The 19,723-nt window shown below is 34.0% G+C and overlaps 3 protein-coding genes across 3 annotated transcripts; 1 reads left to right on the plus strand and 2 right to left on the minus strand.

Annotated features, from left to right (window-relative positions):
* Positions 1-5,033: 5,033 nt before the first annotated feature.
* On the plus strand, positions 5,034-9,015 carry LOC130642182 (uncharacterized). The gene is made up of 3 exons (XM_057449268.1): positions 5,034-5,686; positions 5,846-6,825; positions 7,097-9,015. Exons 1-3 carry the CDS (start codon positions 5,034-5,036, stop codon positions 9,013-9,015), a joined length of 3,552 nt encoding a protein of 1,183 aa, XP_057305251.1.
* Positions 9,016-9,715: 700 nt separating this feature from the next.
* On the minus strand, positions 9,716-11,985 carry LOC130640902 (coiled-coil domain-containing protein 97-like). The gene is made up of 2 exons (XM_057447499.1): positions 11,278-11,985; positions 9,716-10,412 (listed from the first exon to the last, which is right to left on the minus strand). Exons 1-2 carry the CDS (start codon positions 11,948-11,950, stop codon positions 10,207-10,209), a joined length of 879 nt encoding a protein of 292 aa, XP_057303482.1. The 5' UTR covers positions 11,951-11,985; the 3' UTR covers positions 9,716-10,206.
* Positions 11,986-14,609: 2,624 nt separating this feature from the next.
* LOC130640901 (uncharacterized) lies at positions 14,610-16,219 on the minus strand. The gene is made up of 4 exons (XM_057447498.1): positions 16,128-16,219; positions 15,763-15,885; positions 15,612-15,689; positions 14,610-15,549 (listed from the first exon to the last, which is right to left on the minus strand). Exons 1-4 carry the CDS (start codon positions 16,191-16,193, stop codon positions 14,698-14,700), a joined length of 1,119 nt encoding a protein of 372 aa, XP_057303481.1. The 5' UTR covers positions 16,194-16,219; the 3' UTR covers positions 14,610-14,697.
* Positions 16,220-19,723: the final 3,504 nt, after the last annotated feature.

The following is a 19,723-nucleotide window of genomic DNA, read 5'->3' on the forward strand; positions in this document are numbered from 1 at the left end:
ATCCGTTATGAATATAAAATATTGGTGTTTATTAAATGCCAATGTTGTAATTTACGATATTATTAAAAGCGCTGGTTAACATTAATTTCGGCTGGGGAAAATGTTTGATCTTTTTTAATTAATGTTGTCAAAATTTTGTGACTGATACTTTAGAAGGATTAAACTTTGTGAATTTTGCTCACATGTGCAAATTTTTAGTGCTGCACAAAATCGTACATTCGAGTTAATTCTAGCAAAAAGTATTTAAAAAATGCCAATGTCTATTCCTCTTTAGAAAATGTTGAAGGAAATAAAATTTATTTTTCTTAACTTTATTGTACTAAATTTTCGCGGAGAATCTGAATAGTAGCCGCTCGCCAAAATTTGTCCTCGCGAAATTTTTAAATAATTGTCTAATCTAAATCTCAACGCTCTCTTACTTACTTTGTCACCTCTCGTTTTCCCATTAAAAAGGGTACAAATTTTAAGATATAATCTATTCTATCTTTTTAATAAACTTCGTAATCGATTACAAAAAAAGTATCTACTTTTGTAAATTCATTTTTTGGAGATCTTTCCACAATAGATTTGGCTGTTTCTCACAAAAATTAACCTAGCTAGAGCTAATTTTGCCAGTTTCTAAAAATAGTCAACACGAAATTAAGTCCTTGCGAAATATTAGAAAATGGCTTATCCGCGAAAATAGGCGGATAAGCTTAACCGCGAAAATTTATTACCAAGTATCAAATGACTTTATTTTTTCTTCTGATATATAACAGAATCTTTAATCTATGATATTTAGTTTTACATTAACTAAATTTACACTTTCAACTAATCTGGATATTAAGGTAAAATTATTGCAGTTAACAACCTTGCAGTTCTAGACTTCACGCGAAATATAACGTAGACGTGTCATCCCCAAAAAGTTAAAAATACACACTAAATACGTGATTATCTTGTCGCGAAAATTTGTTCACTCTATTTAAGGTAATACGTAATTTCGTGCCCGAAGGGAAGTTAACCCAAAAAAATATTTTATGATATTTCGTAGAACAAAAGGCAACAGCTGCAAAAATTTTTGTTTCATACTTCTAACTGTTCAGAAAGTTGTCCCTTTGAAGAGAAAAATGCAAGTTTCAGTGTGAACAAACACAAATTCTAGTTTTTTTCCAAATCTTCGATGATTTTTCTAAGTGCTTATTTCAATTTCTGTTTTTGTCGAGCAAGCGCTAGAAGTGGACCACTAAACATTATGAAATATTCTTTACCTTTCACAAGAAATTAATGTTAGCAAATTATAAAACATGGCTGCGAATGTATTAGGTTCTCCTTTTGAATTCTTAAATAAAAATGGAAAGAGGAGGATGAGGATTGTGACTCAAACGGATCAAGTCTTTTTTTTGATAGCTGGAATGAAGAATCCCAGCATAATCGGATCGAATAGTCTATTTCTCTTGCGAGAAGTGTGATAGGATGCCGTTGGAATGCCAGTGTGAATGCTGCAGATCACCGAGTTAAAGTGACATCATAATATCACCACCACCCTCTTTACCAGGAATTTTTGAGTTTTAATATGAAAGAAGATGGCACATGTCATAAAAGGGGAACATTGCTTAGGAACGAGGGTGATATCACTAATTTATTTATCGTAAGTTATCTTCCTATTCTAGGTAAAATAGTGTATCACGGAGAAATTTTTTTTAGATACGTCGTCCTTTTAAAACACGCGCTTTGAAGAGCTTTGGTTAGTATGCATGACAGGGCAGAAAATCTCTTTACCAAACAATGATAATGTATCCAATTTGTAGGTTCTTAATACTTATACATTTCAGATTTTGTAACATAGCTAGTATCCCTAAACACTTGTTTCTTTTCTTGTAGAACATATCGGTATTCTGTTTATCGTCCATTCACTTAGTGGGTGTTCGTTCAGGGAGAACAATACGGCACGCTATACCATCTTCAGTTGTGTTACGAATTAGATGAGAGTCCCCCTCTCCTGATAATTGTTACGTTGGCTTTAAGGAGGCTTTTTAAGGAGGCGAAGTAGAGCTTTCGTGAGCTTTTGATCGTGTACAATAAATAAATATAAAACCTAATCGGGGAAAATTAAATTTCCATTGGAGCTACAGAAATCTCTTAAATTTGTTTCCAACCAGACAATGATCTTGTTTGGGGAAAGCATCAACTTGAGAGTCCTACCGACTCAACTATTAATCTTAAATATATACTGCAAATTTTAGTCACATTTTAAAGATGTAAATACATATATCTATATTAGTTTATATTAACACAAAAACATTCGTTTAGCGTGTATTAATGTAACGTTGAATGTCTCTTTGGGCTTTACAATCATTTGTAGCAAATAAGACAAATTTAATTCAGTATTTAAGAAGTTTTGTACCATAACAAGTTACAAAAACAGTTTGTATTTTACCATTTCATATCTACCATATTACCACAGCATGGTACAAAAATCTTGCTTGGTTTGCCATGAGTTAATTTGTCGATATGCTTCTCCAGAGGCCTGCAAAAAAAATTGACCATTATGTTTTAATAACTTTAGTATAAAACAACTATGGTTGAGCGACAGTTTTTCTTTATCAGATTTCATTGTATACTCAAAATATCTCAAAATGCTCATCTTAAATCAAAAACGTAAGAGGTCTTGTAACAGTTGCGCTACTGTAACAACACTGACCTTGTTACTAATCAGGGGCCCTAGCATTGTAAGAATTACTAAGATTGTCAATGGTCATCTTTCTAATTATAGTAGAACTTTTTTTTCACTGATTTGCCCATTGACTTAAAAGGCTGCCTCTATTCAAGGAAGTTTAAACCATCTTGCTTTAATTAAGATCATAAAGTGGATTGTACTTATGGCAATGACAAAAGAAATACATATATTGTTTGAATCCCAATTTAGTATTCTCAGACCGAAATCAACTATATTTTGCTAAAGTTTACATGTCAAAATTTGTATGAAAAGGGTACATGATCATGGTAAAAAATGAAATGATTTTCAGACATTGGTACATATTTTAGTTAAATATTATATGATGGATGAGGTGGAATCGAATATTAAAAATTATTCAGCTGAGCTTGTGATATTTAGCAAAGCGAGTGAAATATCTGAATAATTTTAATACTTGATTTTACCGAATCCAATATATGTTTTATCATCCTCCCTAAAAAAGAAAAAAAGATTACTGTTTGTGAAATACAGTCTTTCAAAATTAAAAAACAAAGCTTAACAATGAAATATTCAACATTTAAAACAACATTTTTTTCCTGCTGTTTTCTTTGAGATTCCATAGAATTAATTGCATTCTGAATTTGAATTGATTTTTATCAAATAAATTAATTAATTGCATCGTCAAAGATGGACAAAATTGTGATACAGGAAATATGTATGATGGGCGATCATCCACCATAACATTTTCCTGTTCTGCTAATTTTTCTAGAAAATTAGGTCAAGCAGGTCCTATGGTCATTGATCTGTGCTGCCACCTGAGAGTACCTGGGATCGAGCCCAGCCAGAAACAACCCTAACCCTAACATAACCTGGGCTCAATTCCTTGGTGGTGATTAAATATGGGCAAGAAAATGTTACTGCAGCCCCAATTTAACCCAAGCCCAAGCCACAGTGCACTATATCCCCAATGAAAATTGGGGAGATGGTGCACTGTGTGGGATGTTGCAGAGAGTTGTCTGGCAGAGTGCTGACCCTAATTGGATCTGTTTAGCTTAAAACAACATTAAATACTCTAGGACTCCCCATCGGAGCCATGGCCCCTCCTAGAAATAATCGACATGGTATGTCCCTCAATATTTGTGAGGCTAGCCATGAAATATGTACATCTATCTATCTATCTATCTATCTATCTATCTATCTATCTATCTATCTACCTATCTATTGTTTTTCTTCAGATACATAAATAGATAAAGAAGTGTCAAATATTCGATACTGACTATCTAAAAATATTCAACAGAACAATTTGGTTACAGGTGGATAATATACTCACTTACACGGTCTATAGATTGAATTGGAAGAAAGTCATTAATATACCTGCCCAATTCATTAATATACCTGCCCAGTTAACCAAGACTGGTATAATGAAAATGATGATAATGATAATTGTATGTGTGATAAAGAGGATGTGTTATAAATTATTGGAAGAATGATTTTGTTATCTGGGAAAATTTCACCACTTTTCTTCATAGTAACAAAAAATAAAATAAAGATCTAGAAAAATTTGTTGATATTGCGATTTGTGTTAATTCTGTTGTTTTCTTTCAGTAACCAATACAATAGTATTAGAGACTGGTGAAGCCTTCAAGTTACCTCATCAAGGTAAGAATCATTTAACAATGGTAGCAGAGTTAAAAGGTACAGATCAACTGGCCTGGTATTTATGATCATTGTGCGAGTGACATTTGAGTTGAAAGAAAGCAATTGAGGGCACACACCCGGATGTGTTCCTTGAGGTAAGAGAGATAACTTTCCCTTTTGTTGGCTATTTGTTGACACGTGTGTGTGCAAACCAATTGGTGAAGTGGTTTGTGAACAATGGCAACAACAACATTGAAGGCTCCACCAGCGTTTAAAGAGGATGATGACTATAGCAGTTGGAAGAACGATTTGGAGATCTGGCAGATGTTTACAGAACTACCAAAGAAAAAGCAAGGTCCAGCTGTATACCTGTCACTGACTGGTCGGGCACGGGAGGCAGTACGCGACCTGACACCTGCAGAAGTGGGATCAGATGATGGTTTGGACAAGATTATATCTAAGCTAGATTCAATATATTTGAAAGATGAAAGCACAAGAGCATTTATTGCTTTTAAAGAGTTTTATGACTATAAGAGGAATAGTGGAGACAAATTTCCTGATTTTATTGTGCAGTTTGAGAAGCTTTACAATAAGATATCCAAATATGATATGGCATTGCCTGAAGCTGTCAGGGCATATTTTCTTCTCACAGCTGCGAATAATGTCTGAAGAAAATGAAAAACTGGCTCGTACAACTTGTGCAGAACTCAAGTATAAGAATATGAAGGACACAATCATGAAGATATTTGGAGAACTGAACACAGCAGAAGACGCTGCACATTTGGGAGCTCTTCCTGTGAAACAAGAATGCTTATATGGAAATCTTCATGCTGATACCAAGGACAGCTTGTCAATGAATACACGTTCAAGAATGAATCCTGTTGATAAGGATGGGAAACTCATGAGGTGCCATGAATGTGATTCAACAAGACATTTTGCTAATAAATGTCCTCATAGAAATCAAGAGCAAAGAGGTTTCAGATCACGGAACAATAGACCTACAGAAAAGAAACAAGATGTAAATGAGATCCATATCACCCTTTTTGCAGCCTCTCCAGACCAAAGGCAATATTGTCTTGTTGGAGAATCCTTTGGTAGAGGTGTCTTGGATTCTGGCTGTACAAAGACAGTGGCTGGGGAGAAATGGATGGATGAATATCTTGGGACTCTCTCTGAATCAGATAAAAATGCTGTAGTTTCAAATAGTACTGATTCTATATATAGATTTGGTGATGGAAAGGAAGTGAAAGCTACAAGAAATCTAATAATACCAGTTATTCTAGGTGGCAACAAGTATAAATTGTCTGTTGACATAGTAGAGATTGAAATACCACTACTGATTAGTCGTAGTACCATGAAGTCTCTCAGTATGAAGTTAGATTTTACCAGTGACTTGGCCCTTATTGGGAAGGAAAGAATTAACTTAATATGTACCACAACAGGACACTATTGTCTTCCACTAACACATTGTGATCTTGATGCTCAAAAAGGAACAAAAATCATTCTACATGGAGAAAATTTGAAAAATATTAGTAAGACAGAGAAAATGAAGAAAGCTATGAAACTGCATCGCCAATTCGCTCATGCTGGCAAAGATAAGCTACTCAAACTTGTAAAGGATAGTAATTTGTATGACAAGGAATTTTTGTCATGCATCGAAGAATGTTGCAATGATTGTGAAATATGTCACAAATATAAAAGGCCATACAGTAGACCAGTTGTGGGTATACCTCTGGCAAACACTTTTAATCAAGTAATATGTATGGATTTAAAGGTTTATGAACATAATAAACAACACATCTTACATATCATTGATGCTGCAACTCGTTACTCTGCTGGATGTCTTATCAAATCGAAACATAAAGATGTCATTGTCAGTAGAGTGTTTAGATTTTGGATTGCATACTTCGGATCACCAAGTACAATCTTGACTGACAATGGTGGTGAATTCTCGAATGAGGTTTTACAAGAAATGAATGAAAAGCTCAATATTGAGACAAAAACAACAGCAGGCGAATCTCCTTTCAGCAATGGTATTGTGGAAAGACATAATAAAATTCTGGCAGAGACCATGTTCAAGACAATTGAAGATACGAAGTGTGAACCAGACGTAGCACTAGCATGGGCCCTCAGCGCAAAGAATTCTTTACAGAATCATGGTGGCTACAGCCCAAACCAATTGGTATTTGGCCATAATGTGAACACACCCACTATTCTGACAGATCATTTACCAGCATTGGAGCCAACTACGTCAAGTGAAATAGTGAGAAAAAATCTATCTGCTCTGCATAAGGCAAGGGAGAATTTCATTAAAGCAGAATCCAGTGAGAGAATTAAAAGAGCGCTGAGACATAATGTTAGAACATATTCTGATGAGACGTATTTGAATGGAGAAAAAGTCTTCTACAAGCGCAAAAACACCAAGGGTTGGAAAGGTCCAGGTGTGGTTTTGGGACAAGATGGTCAAATGGTGCTTGTCAGACATGGTGGTAACTTTTACCGAGTGCATCCCTGTCAGTTGATGAAACATAGCCAAAAATTGTAAAGTTAGTGAATTCAAGTCAGATCATGTCAAGAGGAAGGAAAGCCATTTGAATAAGTTGTGTGATATGAACGATAGCGTCAATGATTGTGATAATGATGATGATGATGATGATGATGATGATGATGATGATGATGATGATGATGATGATGATGATGATGATGATGATGATGATGATGATGATGATGATGATGATGGTGGTGATGATTATGATAATGATGATGATGATGATGATGACACAGCTGATAAGAATGTGATAGATGTTTATGATGATTCTGAAGATGTAGAGCAATATCATCAAGAACAAGCTAGAAAAGTAGACGAAAATGACCAAGAAGATTCTGGCACAAGTGAAAATGAAGTTGAGGAAAACAGGGATACTCATAAAAATAATGAAACTGAAGAAGACAAAGGTAGTGGTGGTACAAGTGACATTTTCAGAAGACCATCTACAGAATCCAAGAAAGTTGAATCGAAACCAAAAGCAAAATCATACATCAAATACAATCTAAATGGAAGATGGTATCGTGCAAGAGTTCTCTCAGCACAACCCAAAAGAAGTGGCACTTATAAAAATTGGGTTAATGTGTCTAATGATGGTGATAGAAAGCCAAAAAGCATCAATTGGAATGATGTGTCCAAATGGGTCGAGCTGGAAAATCCGGAATTCCCTGTCTATATGTGTGATGTCGATATGTTTTCACAGGAAGTAGTTGATGCGAAGGAGAGAGAATTGCAGAATTTAAAAGAAAATGATGTCTTCGAAGAAGTTCCAGACACTGGTCAAACAACTGTATCAAGCAAATGGGTCATAACTGAGAAGTTCAAAGGTGAAAAAAGGGTTGTGAAAGCTAGATTGGTGGCTAGAGGCTTTGAAGAAAATTCACAATCGTTGAGAACAGATTCTCCAACTTGTGGCAAACAAAGTCTTCGACTTGCTATGGCTATCATAGTTAGCAATGATTGGCAGATCAATTCACTTGATATCACTGCAGCTTTTCTTCAGGGAGATGCTATTGAAAGAGAACTGTTTCTACAACCACCAAAAGACACATTGTCATTGGGAACAGTGTGGAAACTAAAGAGATGTTTGTATGGGTTAAACGATGCATCTAGAGCATGGTACAAACGGGTGAGAAGTGAAATGTTGAAACTTGGTGGTGAAATGTGTACCTACGACCCTGCTGTGTTTTACTGGTATAGAGTCAAGCAAATCACTGGAATTGTTGTTTGCCATGTTGATGACTTTGTGTATGGTGGTAGTCCAGCTTTCCACAAAGAAGTTATTGCTAAACTTTTCGAAACGTTCAAAATCAGTACGCAATCAAGCTCAACCTTCAAGTATCTAGGATTAGATGTGGATCAATGTAAAAGCAAAATTAAGATTAATCAAGTGAGCTATATAGAGTCTTTGATAACTGTTAATATTGAAAATGATGTTAACAATGAACGAAAATTGACTAGCAAGGAAAAGACCATGCTGAGATTGTTGAGTGGGCAAATTGCTTGGGTGGCCGGACAAACCCGCCCTGATGTGGCTTATGATAGTTGCCAAACGTCTAATTATGGCAAGGAACCTACAGTTCAAAATTTGAAAGATGCCAACAAGATTATTCGAAAAATTAAGAGCAAGCATGTTGCAATAACCATTGCCAAAATTGCAAATATGAAAAATTGTGAAATTATTTGCTACACAGATGCAACTCATGCCAGTTTGAAGTGTGGATCATCACAAGGTGCATTCATCATATTTGTGAAACACCTGAGCGAAGTTATACCAATCTGCTGGCAATCAAAAAAACTACAAAGGGTAACCAAAAGCCCAATTGCTTCGGAAACACTTGCTCTGAGTGAAGGAGCTGATGCTAGTTTTTATTTGGCCAAAGTCATACAGCAAATCTGCAAGTTGACGAAGGTTCCAAAGATCACTTGTATTATCGACAACAAGTCATTATTTGAAACCTTGAAAACGACAAATGTCACAAAGGATTTGAGATTGCGAGTTGATATAGCCAGATTGAGGCAGATGGTGGAACAAGATGAGATTACTGTCAAGTGGGTTGAAGGAAAACACCAATTAGCCGACTGCTTGACAAAACATGGAGCGTCTCCAAACAAGTTGCTTGAGGTTTTGGAGACATCCAAAATATCTCTACAATAATTGATTGTAGTGATTACCGTTGTGTTTTTTTTTTGATGATTTTAATTTGTTTGTCATGTTGACTATGACAAACAGTTGCAGCATGCAATTTGATATTCTACTTGTGTTGGCTTTAAAATTGTGTTACTGGTGGCAATGTTGATATTGCGATTTGGGTTAATTCTGTTGTTTTCTTTCAGTAACCAATACAATAGTATTAGAGACTGGTGAAGCCTTCAAGTTACCTCATCAAGGTAAGAATCATTTAACAAAATTAAGGCAAAAAAATAACTTAAAATAAAAAATTATATACCAAATCTGTAATAATTATTCAAAAGTTTCTGTATTCAAGTATAAGTTACTTAAGTTGTAAAATTGAAGAATGCTCACTGACCAGTATATTTTATCCTGCCACCATGGAGGTTTGCCACCATCCCAGTCTTTTTTCCAATCCTCTACAGTCCATTCTTGTGCAAAATATTCATCCTCTTTAGTCATTTTTTAAACTAAAAATATAGTATAAGTACTATTAAAAATAGTCTGAATGCACAGAACTCTTTAATAAAGTAGTCCTTCTAGTCTGTATACCAATCTTATATATTGTACATTATATTTCAGGTAATTTTTTCTTCAAAATTACATACCCACCAAATATCGTTTCAGACTAATTTAATGGTCCAAAAAATCCACCTGACTAGATCAGCAAACAATTATAAAGATATATTTTGATGACATCATCAATGACAACTTTATGCAATCAACATACAAAATAAATTTAAGTTAAGCTTTAAACACTGATCAAAAACATAAATAATCATGTTCTTTTTAGAAATGGTTAGAAGATACTGGGATTTAATAGTTTTTTAAAGTCATCAACTTATTGGCTTTGAAGCAGGTTGACCGAGTTTTTGAAGATTATTTTCATTTTGGTCCAAGGTGTTACCCTTACAGATGTTGTCACAGTGTTTCTAATGCAGTTGTCTTTTCCTTTGGCAATTTATATTTGTTTTGTGAATGTATGCTCCAATACAACATGCAAACTATATTTTAATTTCAAGTTTAAAAGAAGGTTGGTTCACGCCTTAACACATTGCAGACTAACAGCTGATTTATAGCTTAATCACACTTGAAGGTTCCCTCAAACAAGTTTGAGAAAAAATCACAGTGATTCTTGCAGTTATAATAAAGAAAAATTGGATGTGATTTATCTTGTTAGTCACAATCTGCAGGTTCCTCTTCATCAAAATAACTATCTTCGAAATCTTGGTCCCTGATATTGTCATAATTTTCGTTATTATCAATTTCTGAGTAATCAAAGTCATCTTTTCCATCAAGAAATCTGTTCTGCATTAGTTCAGAAAATTCTCTATGAAGTCTTTCTTTTTCTTCGTTTGTAATTGGTACTTTATCATCCAAATCTATAAACAAAATATTTGATACATTAGACCCAACAATTTTGGTAAATAAAATTTAGGCAACAAATATATTTGAAGGCTTTAACAAAACCTGCCTAAATTGCTGCATATTGATTTCAACTTTGCCAACATTACGAATGCCATATATATACAACAGATTGCAATCAATTTTAATATTCCTTAGTAAAAAATAATTTGAGTTTGTATGTATAGCTACTGTTATTCCCTGTTCTTTTCATGTGCATGCAATATGTTATTGGATATGCTCTAAAAGAATCGCAGCATGCTGAAAAATGTTGTAGCAACACTGCAAAAATAAACTGAATTTTTTTTTGTTGCACATTTCTGCAACATAATTATGTTGTAAAAAGCTATCATTTGAACTTTTTATTTACAACATTATTGTTTTGGATCAATCATAGTAATTCCAAAAGTAATTGTCACATCATCTCACACATGAAAAGTTTACAAGAACAAGATGATAGAAAAACTTCTTCAATGGGGATTTGATATTTAGTTATATATATAAATAAAATAAATTGTCAGATGGGAAAGTTACAAGGAAATTGTGCTGCTATGAAAATCTGAAGTCCATTGCACAAAACTAACCTCAAAGGTTATTGGTTTAAGTCAAACTATGTATACTTGCATTAACGTAAATATTGTAGCACATTGATGGTTACATGAAAGCAATAAAGTAACCTTATCCACAGTTTTTCAGTGTTAATAAATTAAAATAGGCATTAAACTTTCCTAAATTAAGAGTTGCCCCCCCCCCCCCCCTTCCTTCACAAGTTACCTACCAACAAAAGTATTTATATATATATACAGCTAAGAAAAATATAAACGAGCAAAAAGATGAGCATACATTTTTCAAATTCTTTATCCTTTTCTGTTTTACTACTACTATTATTATCATCTTCATCATCTTCTTCTTCCTCCTTATTTTGTGCCTCAACTTCTAGCTCGCATCGAAAGTTATTGATATCACGATCTATTGTTCCAAACAAAAATTGAGAAAAGGTTTTTGTCTGCAAGGATTCATCCTTTTCTTTCATTCTTTCTTCATCTGTTTTGTGTTGATCTATGTACTGACGGTAAAGAAGAGGATCTCTACTCTCAAGCTCATTGTCTGCAAAGTAATCAGTATTTTTTAGAACATTTTGAAGATAATTATAGCGTCGATTTCTAATAATGCGATCCCTAGTTACAGGATTGAGAGATGCTTTAACTTTTTCAGTGTAAAAATTTAACTCGTAATTGTTGGGATCATTAAAACAAATTAAATCTTCTGCTAACAAGAGGTGGCCAAACTTATAAATAAAGATTGTTTTATTTTTATAATACAAGTCCTTTAAAATTTGAACTTTTTCGTCCACTGTTAGGTCTCTTTCTCCCAGTTGTTGGCTTTTTACCACTACATCAGTATTAGCTATGCGCAAAAACATGGAATTTTCTTGAAAATGCTGTTGTGTTTGTCGTTTTTCTACTTTGTCCTGTTGTTCAGGTATTTTATTTGCACATGCTACAGATTCCGCCATGCTTTGCCTACCATTTTATATTGATTTAACAGAACAGTGTTCGGTAATTTTACTTTTCCAAGAGAATTGAGAAATTACCAAGAAACGGCATAATTTGGTAATTGGTTGCGCTACTATGGTAGCTATACAATTTTATTTTTCTTATAGAAAATCTAATTTTCTTATTTTTCTTATTTTTCTATAGTATCCGTTATGAATATAAAATATTGGTGTTTATTAAATGCCAATGTTGTAATTTACGATATTATTAAAAGCGCTGGTTAACATTAATTTCGGCTGGGGAAAATGTTTGATCTTTTTTAATTAATGTTGTCAAAATTTTGTGACTGATACTTTAGAAGGATTAAACTTTGTGAATTTTGCTCACATGTGCAAATTTTTAGTGCTGCACAAAATCGTACATTCGAGTTAATTCTAGCAAAAAGTATTTAAAAAATGCCAATGTCTATTCCTCTTTAGAAAATGTTGAAGGAAATAAAATTTATTTTTCTTAACTTTATTGTACTAAATTTTCGCGGAGAATCTGAATAGTAGCCGCTCGCCAAAATTTGTCCTCGCGAAATTTTTAAATAATTGTCTAATCTAAATCTCAACGCTCTCTTACTTACTTTGTCACCTCTCGTTTTCCCATTAAAAAGGGTACAAATTTTAAGATATAATCTATTCTATCTTTTTAATAAACTTCGTAATCGATTACAAAAAAAGTATCTACTTTTGTAAATTCATTTTTTGGAGATCTTTCCACAATAGATTTGGCTGTTTCTCACAAAAATTAACCTAGCTAGAGCTAATTTTGCCAGTTTCTAAAAATAGTCAACACGAAATTAAGTCCTTGCGAAATATTAGAAAATGGCTTATCCGCGAAAATAGGCGGATAAGCTTAACCGCGAAAATTTATTACCAAGTATCAAATGACTTTATTTTTTCTTCTGATATATAACAGAATCTTTAATCTATGATATTTAGTTTTACATTAACTAAATTTACACTTTCAACTAATCTGGATATTAAGGTAAAATTATTGCAGTTAACAACCTTGCAGTTCTAGACTTCACGCGAAATATAACGTAGACGTGTCATCCCCAAAAAGTTAAAAAAGTCGCGAAAATTTGTTCACTCTATTTAAGGTAATACGTAATTTCGTGCCCGAAGGGAAGTTAACCCAAAAAAATATTTTATGATATTTCGTAGAACAAAAGGCAACAGCTGCAAAAATTTTTGTTTCATACTTCTAACTGTTCAGAAAGTTGTCCCTTTGAAGAGAAAAATGCAAGTTTCAGTGTGAACAAACACAAATTCTAGTTTTTTTCCAAATCTTCGATGATTTTTCTAAGTGCTTATTTCAATTTCTGTTTTTGTCGAGCAAGCGCTAGAAGTGGACCACTAAACATTATGAAATATTCTTTACCTTTCACAAGAAATTAATGTTAGCAAATTATAAAACATGGCTGCGAATGTATTAGGTTCTCCTTTTGAATTCTTAAATAAAAATGGAAAGAGGAGGATGAGGATTGTGACTCAAACGGATCAAGTCTTTTTTTTGATAGCTGGAATGAAGAATCCCAGCATAATCGGATCGAATAGTCTATTTCTCTTGCGAGAAGTGTGATAGGATGCCGTTGGAATGCCAGTGTGAATGCTGCAGATCACCGAGTTAAAGTGACATCATAATATCACCACCACCCTCTTTACCAGGAATTTTTGAGTTTTAATATGAAAGAAGATGGCACATGTCATAAAAGGGGAACATTGCTTAGGAACGAGGGTGATATCACTAATTTATTTATCGTAAGTTATCTTCCTATTCTAGGTAAAATAGTGTATCACGGAGAAATTTTTTTTAGATACGTCGTCCTTTTAAAACACGCGCTTTGAAGAGCTTTGGTTAGTATGCATGACAGGGCAGAAAATCTCTTTACCAAACAATGATAATGTATCCAATTTGTAGGTTCTTAATACTTATACATTTCAGATTTTGTAACATAGCTAGTATCCCTAAACACTTGTTTCTTTTCTTGTAGAACATATCGGTATTCTGTTTATCGTCCATTCACTTAGTGGGTGTTCGTTCAGGGAGAACAATACGGCACGCTATACCATCTTCAGTTGTGTTACGAATTAGATGAGAGTCCCCCTCTCCTGATAATTGTTACGTTGGCTTTAAGGAGGCTTTTTAAGGAGGCGAAGTAGAGCTTTCGTGAGCTTTTGATCGTGTACAATAAATAAATATAAAACCTAATCGGGGAAAATTAAATAATAGTGAGGGTCAGTGAACTCACCCCAATTGCTGAATGATGCTATCATGGAAAACATAATCGATGGGGGAGACCATCTGTTGCAATCTCGTCCCTAGAGCTTTTTTTCGCTTTTTGATATGTAGCTGCATAAAACTACTTCTACTACTACTTCTTCTGCGCTAGCCACATATCAGAAAGCGAAAACGAAGCCTTGGGGACGAGATAGCATCTGTTTCGGTGTTTCTGTCGTAATGCTTTTTGTTAATATATCAAGTTCTAAATTATGATAAATCGATCAAGTTTTTGTGCTTTTTTTTAACTTACACAAAACAAGGTTTTAATACAACCAACGTGTTAATTTCTATAGACAAAACAATGCATATCAATGAACAAATGAAAATGCAAAAAACCAACATTAGTTTACAGAAGTGTCATTTTATGTGACTTTGCGAACTTCTTTCTTTAATTTTTTAGCACTTGCCTTGCCTAAGTTAACAGAATCAAAACAAGTTACAGAATCAAATTTTCATCGACGCAAAACAGATCTCGACCTTCAAGATCAAAATTTTCTAAACTATAATCGTCCTGTGGGGACGGACTCAATCTCGCCCAAAATTCATCGTGTTTGTATTCTTCAAGCCAATCTTCAGATAAAATTTTCTGACTGAGTATTGTCACTACTTGGTTTTCTCTGTTATCAGACTCATTTTGAATGGTGTGAACGCCTGCAAGGCAAGTGGGTAACAGTTCTGTTCGTTTGAAGATGGAGTTATTAGACGAACAGTCAAGCAGGCTATTATTTTTTCCCGTTTTCCTTTCTTCTTCCGTTTCTAAAAGACCGTCTTTTAATTTACCTTTATCAGTAATAGACGAAGATACGAGCGTTGTGGTAAACCCGCTAATAGTTTTTTGCTCCTGGTTTTGCGAAATCTCCCCTTTGTTTTGTAAGGCTTCCTGATGTTTGTACTCCTTAGAAAATGGTGAAGATCTCTTTTCACTGTTGTTTTCACACATTTTAAAGTTTTTATCAAATTCTTTGTCAGTTTCTAACCATTCGTCTAATTGATCGTTGTTACCATCAATAAAATCACACAAGACAGACATGTCAACACAGTTCTGCGTCAAATTAGTGACATTGATTGAATCGACGATCACTTTGTTTTTGTCATCTCTATTCATTTCTTTAGTTGTTTCTTGAGATAAAACTGTTGGAAGTTGTGTCAAAGGTTCTTTACGCACGCGTTTACGAATGGGAGAATATGAATTTTTCTCTTGTAGAAACTGAAATCTATCAACATTGTGAGTACTGGCAGATTGGCTCTTCTCGCTTGCATTTTTATTTAACTGAACAACCATATTTTCCTAAACCAGAAGAATAATGCAGTATTTTGTGCGAAAATAACACCTTAAATAAACTGAATTACCTGTTTTCGCCTGCGAGATTTCAGCAAACTTTTTAGCCGCTTAGTTGTCTTGTATTCGAATTCCTCAAAGTCTTCTGCCTTAAAGGTTAATAAAAATCCATAAATTACGTTTTTTAAAATCTGTTAGAATTTACGCAAATGCTTTCCTTACATCCACAATATTTAAGCTATCTTGTTTGAATTTATTGTTTTTTGACACTTTTATAACATCCTGCACACTCCGTATAATTTGTTCCGCAATTCGATTGACGTTCGAAGCATAAGGATTCGATTTCTAAAAAAACGTTGTCGAAAATACAAAATAAACCTGTGTATATGGACTTTTCGTTTGTATCTGTATGATATAGTGATATATTTTTCAGGTAAAATAAAAGTTTTGCAAATAAACGTATACTCATTTTTTGTTCTGTGCTTTTAAAATTACATTCGTTCACCTAGGTTTTGCGGATGGGTTTGTTGCAAAAAAGAATTATTAGCAGAAATAAGTTCATTTAATTTTAAAACAAAGACAAGTACCTTTTTCAGCTTTGCCCTTGTACAGACACCATTTGTGTCATTTCCACTTAGGTTTAATTTGTCCATTTTAATCAACTGCACTTTTTTCCTTTTTTTTTTCTCCAAGTACGTTCGATTTCATCAACCGGTTGCTGTTCCCGGGAGAAGATGTACATTTCATTTAAAGAACCTTTCGGTTTAAATCGCATGCGCAAACTTGTCAAAACAAAGATGGCGCGAATGCAGCGGTGTTATGGTCCAATATTTCGCAGATATTTTTAATTTGAGGATCCAGGTTAACATGCTTTAGCTAAATGTTCTGATTATTTCAACGAAAATAACTAACATATTTGAATTAAGCACCAAAATGTCTGGAAACATGAAAGTGAAAATGTTCACTGCAGTTAAATATTACACCTGTTCTAGATATTTTTTTCAGATAAATCCGAATATGCCACTCCTCAAAAGTTTTTTATTTTCTTTCTCAAGATTTAATAATGTTAAACCGGATCCGAGAATGCACAAGTTTAACCTTGATGTTTCTGTTTGCTTCCTTGTTTAAAAAGTTATATAAATATATATATACATATACATATATATATGGTACTCTTAGATTCTCTATTATTTGGTCTTTCCTGTTTACAAACGTGAGTGGTAATGGTGCCAACAAGAAAAGGTAAATTAAAGTTTCAAATTTTAAGAAAAAGTACTAAAATTAACGTATTCTTTAATTTTCACCCTGAAAAATACTCTTCAAAGATTATGTGTAATTTTTTGAACAAAAAGGCAAATTTTAGAATGGAAACAGAAGTTTTCTTTTTCTCCTGTCTATTCTGTTTTCTTCAGGCGTTCCTCTTCTGTTCCTGCAAATATTATAGTCAATTAAGTTTGCTAGCCAGCTAGTAAAAAAAGGTTTATGTGCAAGTGTTTTTTTCTTCAAATATATTGTAGCTTGTTAGCTAACTTTATATCAAAGTTTATTGGCTGTACTGACTAATCTGGTTTGTTATTCTACTGATAGCGGCAGAATATAACAAAAGATTATTCTGCTAGCAATAATATTTTTTGCCCAAATCCTTTATTACAACGCATCATTCACAGGAATTACTTGATGGATTAGCTAGCAATTATGCTTCTTAAAGATCAGAAAGTGTAAACTAGGTCTGTTTCAACTTGCTAGCTAGCCTCTATTTCGTGGTCAAACTAAATTCTGGCATTCTGGCCAAGTCTTGATTGATTGTAAGATATAACATGGTGTATTAGTATTTAACCGACTACACAACAACTTTTTTTCATAAGAACCAGCAACCACTTTCACATCAAATTTTGTTACTTGCCAGGAGATCTCAACAAGCAATCCAACTTACACCATAGAGATATAATATTATATCTCTATGCTTACACTTCTGGATCCGTACTTAGCCATCTACCTTCGGTAGAAAACAGATCCATATTACTTTAATTATATGTAAGAAGACAACAAACATTACGAACTGTACCAACCCATAATTTCCACGAATCCAAACCACAGCATTTCTTTGTTAACATTGCAAACGTCTGATTTTTTGCCTAGGGAAAGTAGAGAGATTCCCAACCACAATATAGAACTTCCTGAACATCAACACCATTATCCTCTTTCGGAAAGGAAACATCATGCAATTTTTTAAGGGGCTTGAAGATTTACGATATTCGATCGGATGTCAAAAATATCATCAATCAGACTTACAAGAAAAACAGTCGTTGAGCGTTGAAGAGTGGAACACATTTAATGCGACCACTTTGAACGACTCAGGAAAGGCGCGACTAATTATGATATGTGGAGAGTTTGACGGCGCAATAGTTAAAAAAATAAGTCCACAGCTTTAAACTCAGATCGGCATGGTACAATAGTAAACCTCTACTTTCTGAATCACATAAGGTCGACCATGCAAATCATTAGCAATGCTGAGTCGAACTTTTCACAGGCCTGAGCGGTTTCTCTAAAGCTTGAAATTTTGAATTTTCGATCAAGTATTTATGGTATTCAAGCGATCACTTTGTAATTAAGCAACCAAAGGCAAAAGAACGACATAGTTACCCAAAGATCCCAGGTCCTTTGCCTAGGATAAATATGGAAATGGTTGTTTACTAATGTTGCAACTGGCAGAATTTTGTGAATTTTCAAGCAAACACCCTCTCTCCCCATAAGTTCTCTGCATATATTGTCAAAAGGTGTGCGCTTTTGGTTTTCATCTTGGTTAAATAAGCATTAGTTTTTGCGGAAGTTTTCAGGCCGTTTTCCGCTTAAACTCGGCAATTTCATTGATTGATTACAAAAACATTGTTTTTCTTTATTCATGCGACAAATTTGATAAGAAAACATGATGGCGGATAAAGGTTACTTGGAAAAACAAGTTAGGATGCAGTTAGAATTGCTACATTACTTTTTGAATCTTTAACAGCAGCAAACCCAACCCCTTGGTCAGAACGTTAGCTACCCTTGTGGCTCGGTTAATAGTCTTTCACAAGTTTTATATGACAATCGTAATGCGACAACAGTTTCTCGACTTAGCTTGTCACAGGGCATGGCAAAGAAGGTTTTAATATAAGTGGACCAACCCACGGTGACGTAATAACACCAATAAAAAAGTTGGAAAATGATAACGTGGATCGAGAACACAAAAGTTTTTAATTAAACATTTTTTGTGCAACATTTTTCAGACCTATTCCTTTTTAATCTCGTTTTTTCAAATAAAGTTTGTACTGGATTGGTCAACGCTTTCCGCCTGTAGATTTGCAAAGAGGTCAGGGGATTGTAAACAACAAGCATCACGATGAAAGTCGTCTATATGCAAAGTGGTAAAAATAAGAGGCTTTTTCGAAAGATCACTTATTATGAAACATTTTTTTGCTTATCTGTATTGCAAAATCGTAGATTTTTAAATAGGGCCAGAACTATATGATTCACATATTTGTAAAATAATATAGCGTCGAACAATGGTCTAAAGTTTACTACCTGGATAATAACAGCCTAACTTAGCTAGGCAAAAGGTTGAATAACATTAATCTATTTCCAATTCCTCCAGTGTGTGTGGGGAGTTTAACATCTTGAATGTTTATCACTCACAGTAGAGGTGGTTTGGGGATCGTTAGATGAGTTGCAGCGTGACGTAATGTTTTGATTTTGCTTCGAGAACAATGGCGAACCTGGCGCACACATATGCACAGGCAAAAATATAAACAACAGACCAAAATAATCGAAAATATATTAAGTATGTAATGTCTGCCTGTTAGGATGCGCGCGCATACATTACTTTGTAACTTTAGCACTCATTTACTTCACGCTTTTGTCATTTTTGAAGTTAAATGGAGCATTTCAATACTTTTAGTTCATTAAAATGCTTTAAGCTTAAGACACTCAACATGATTTTTCTTTGCCCGATCAGGGGAGTAGGATTTCCAACGACGCCTGCTAAACTATCATATTCAAGAAATGATAAAGCTTTAACACCGGTACACTTATCGACTTGTGGGTCACTCCTAATAGAAGTTATCGAAAAACAAATCGAAATAATTGAAAAAAAATCTGCAATGCTCATTCTGCTGCTTTCCATCTTCATTTATTTTTTTAAATACCG

Source organism: Hydractinia symbiolongicarpus, chromosome 4 (assembly GCF_029227915.1).
Source record: "Hydractinia symbiolongicarpus strain clone_291-10 chromosome 4, HSymV2.1, whole genome shotgun sequence".
NCBI classification, from domain to species: Eukaryota; Metazoa; Cnidaria; class Hydrozoa; order Anthoathecata; family Hydractiniidae; genus Hydractinia; species Hydractinia symbiolongicarpus.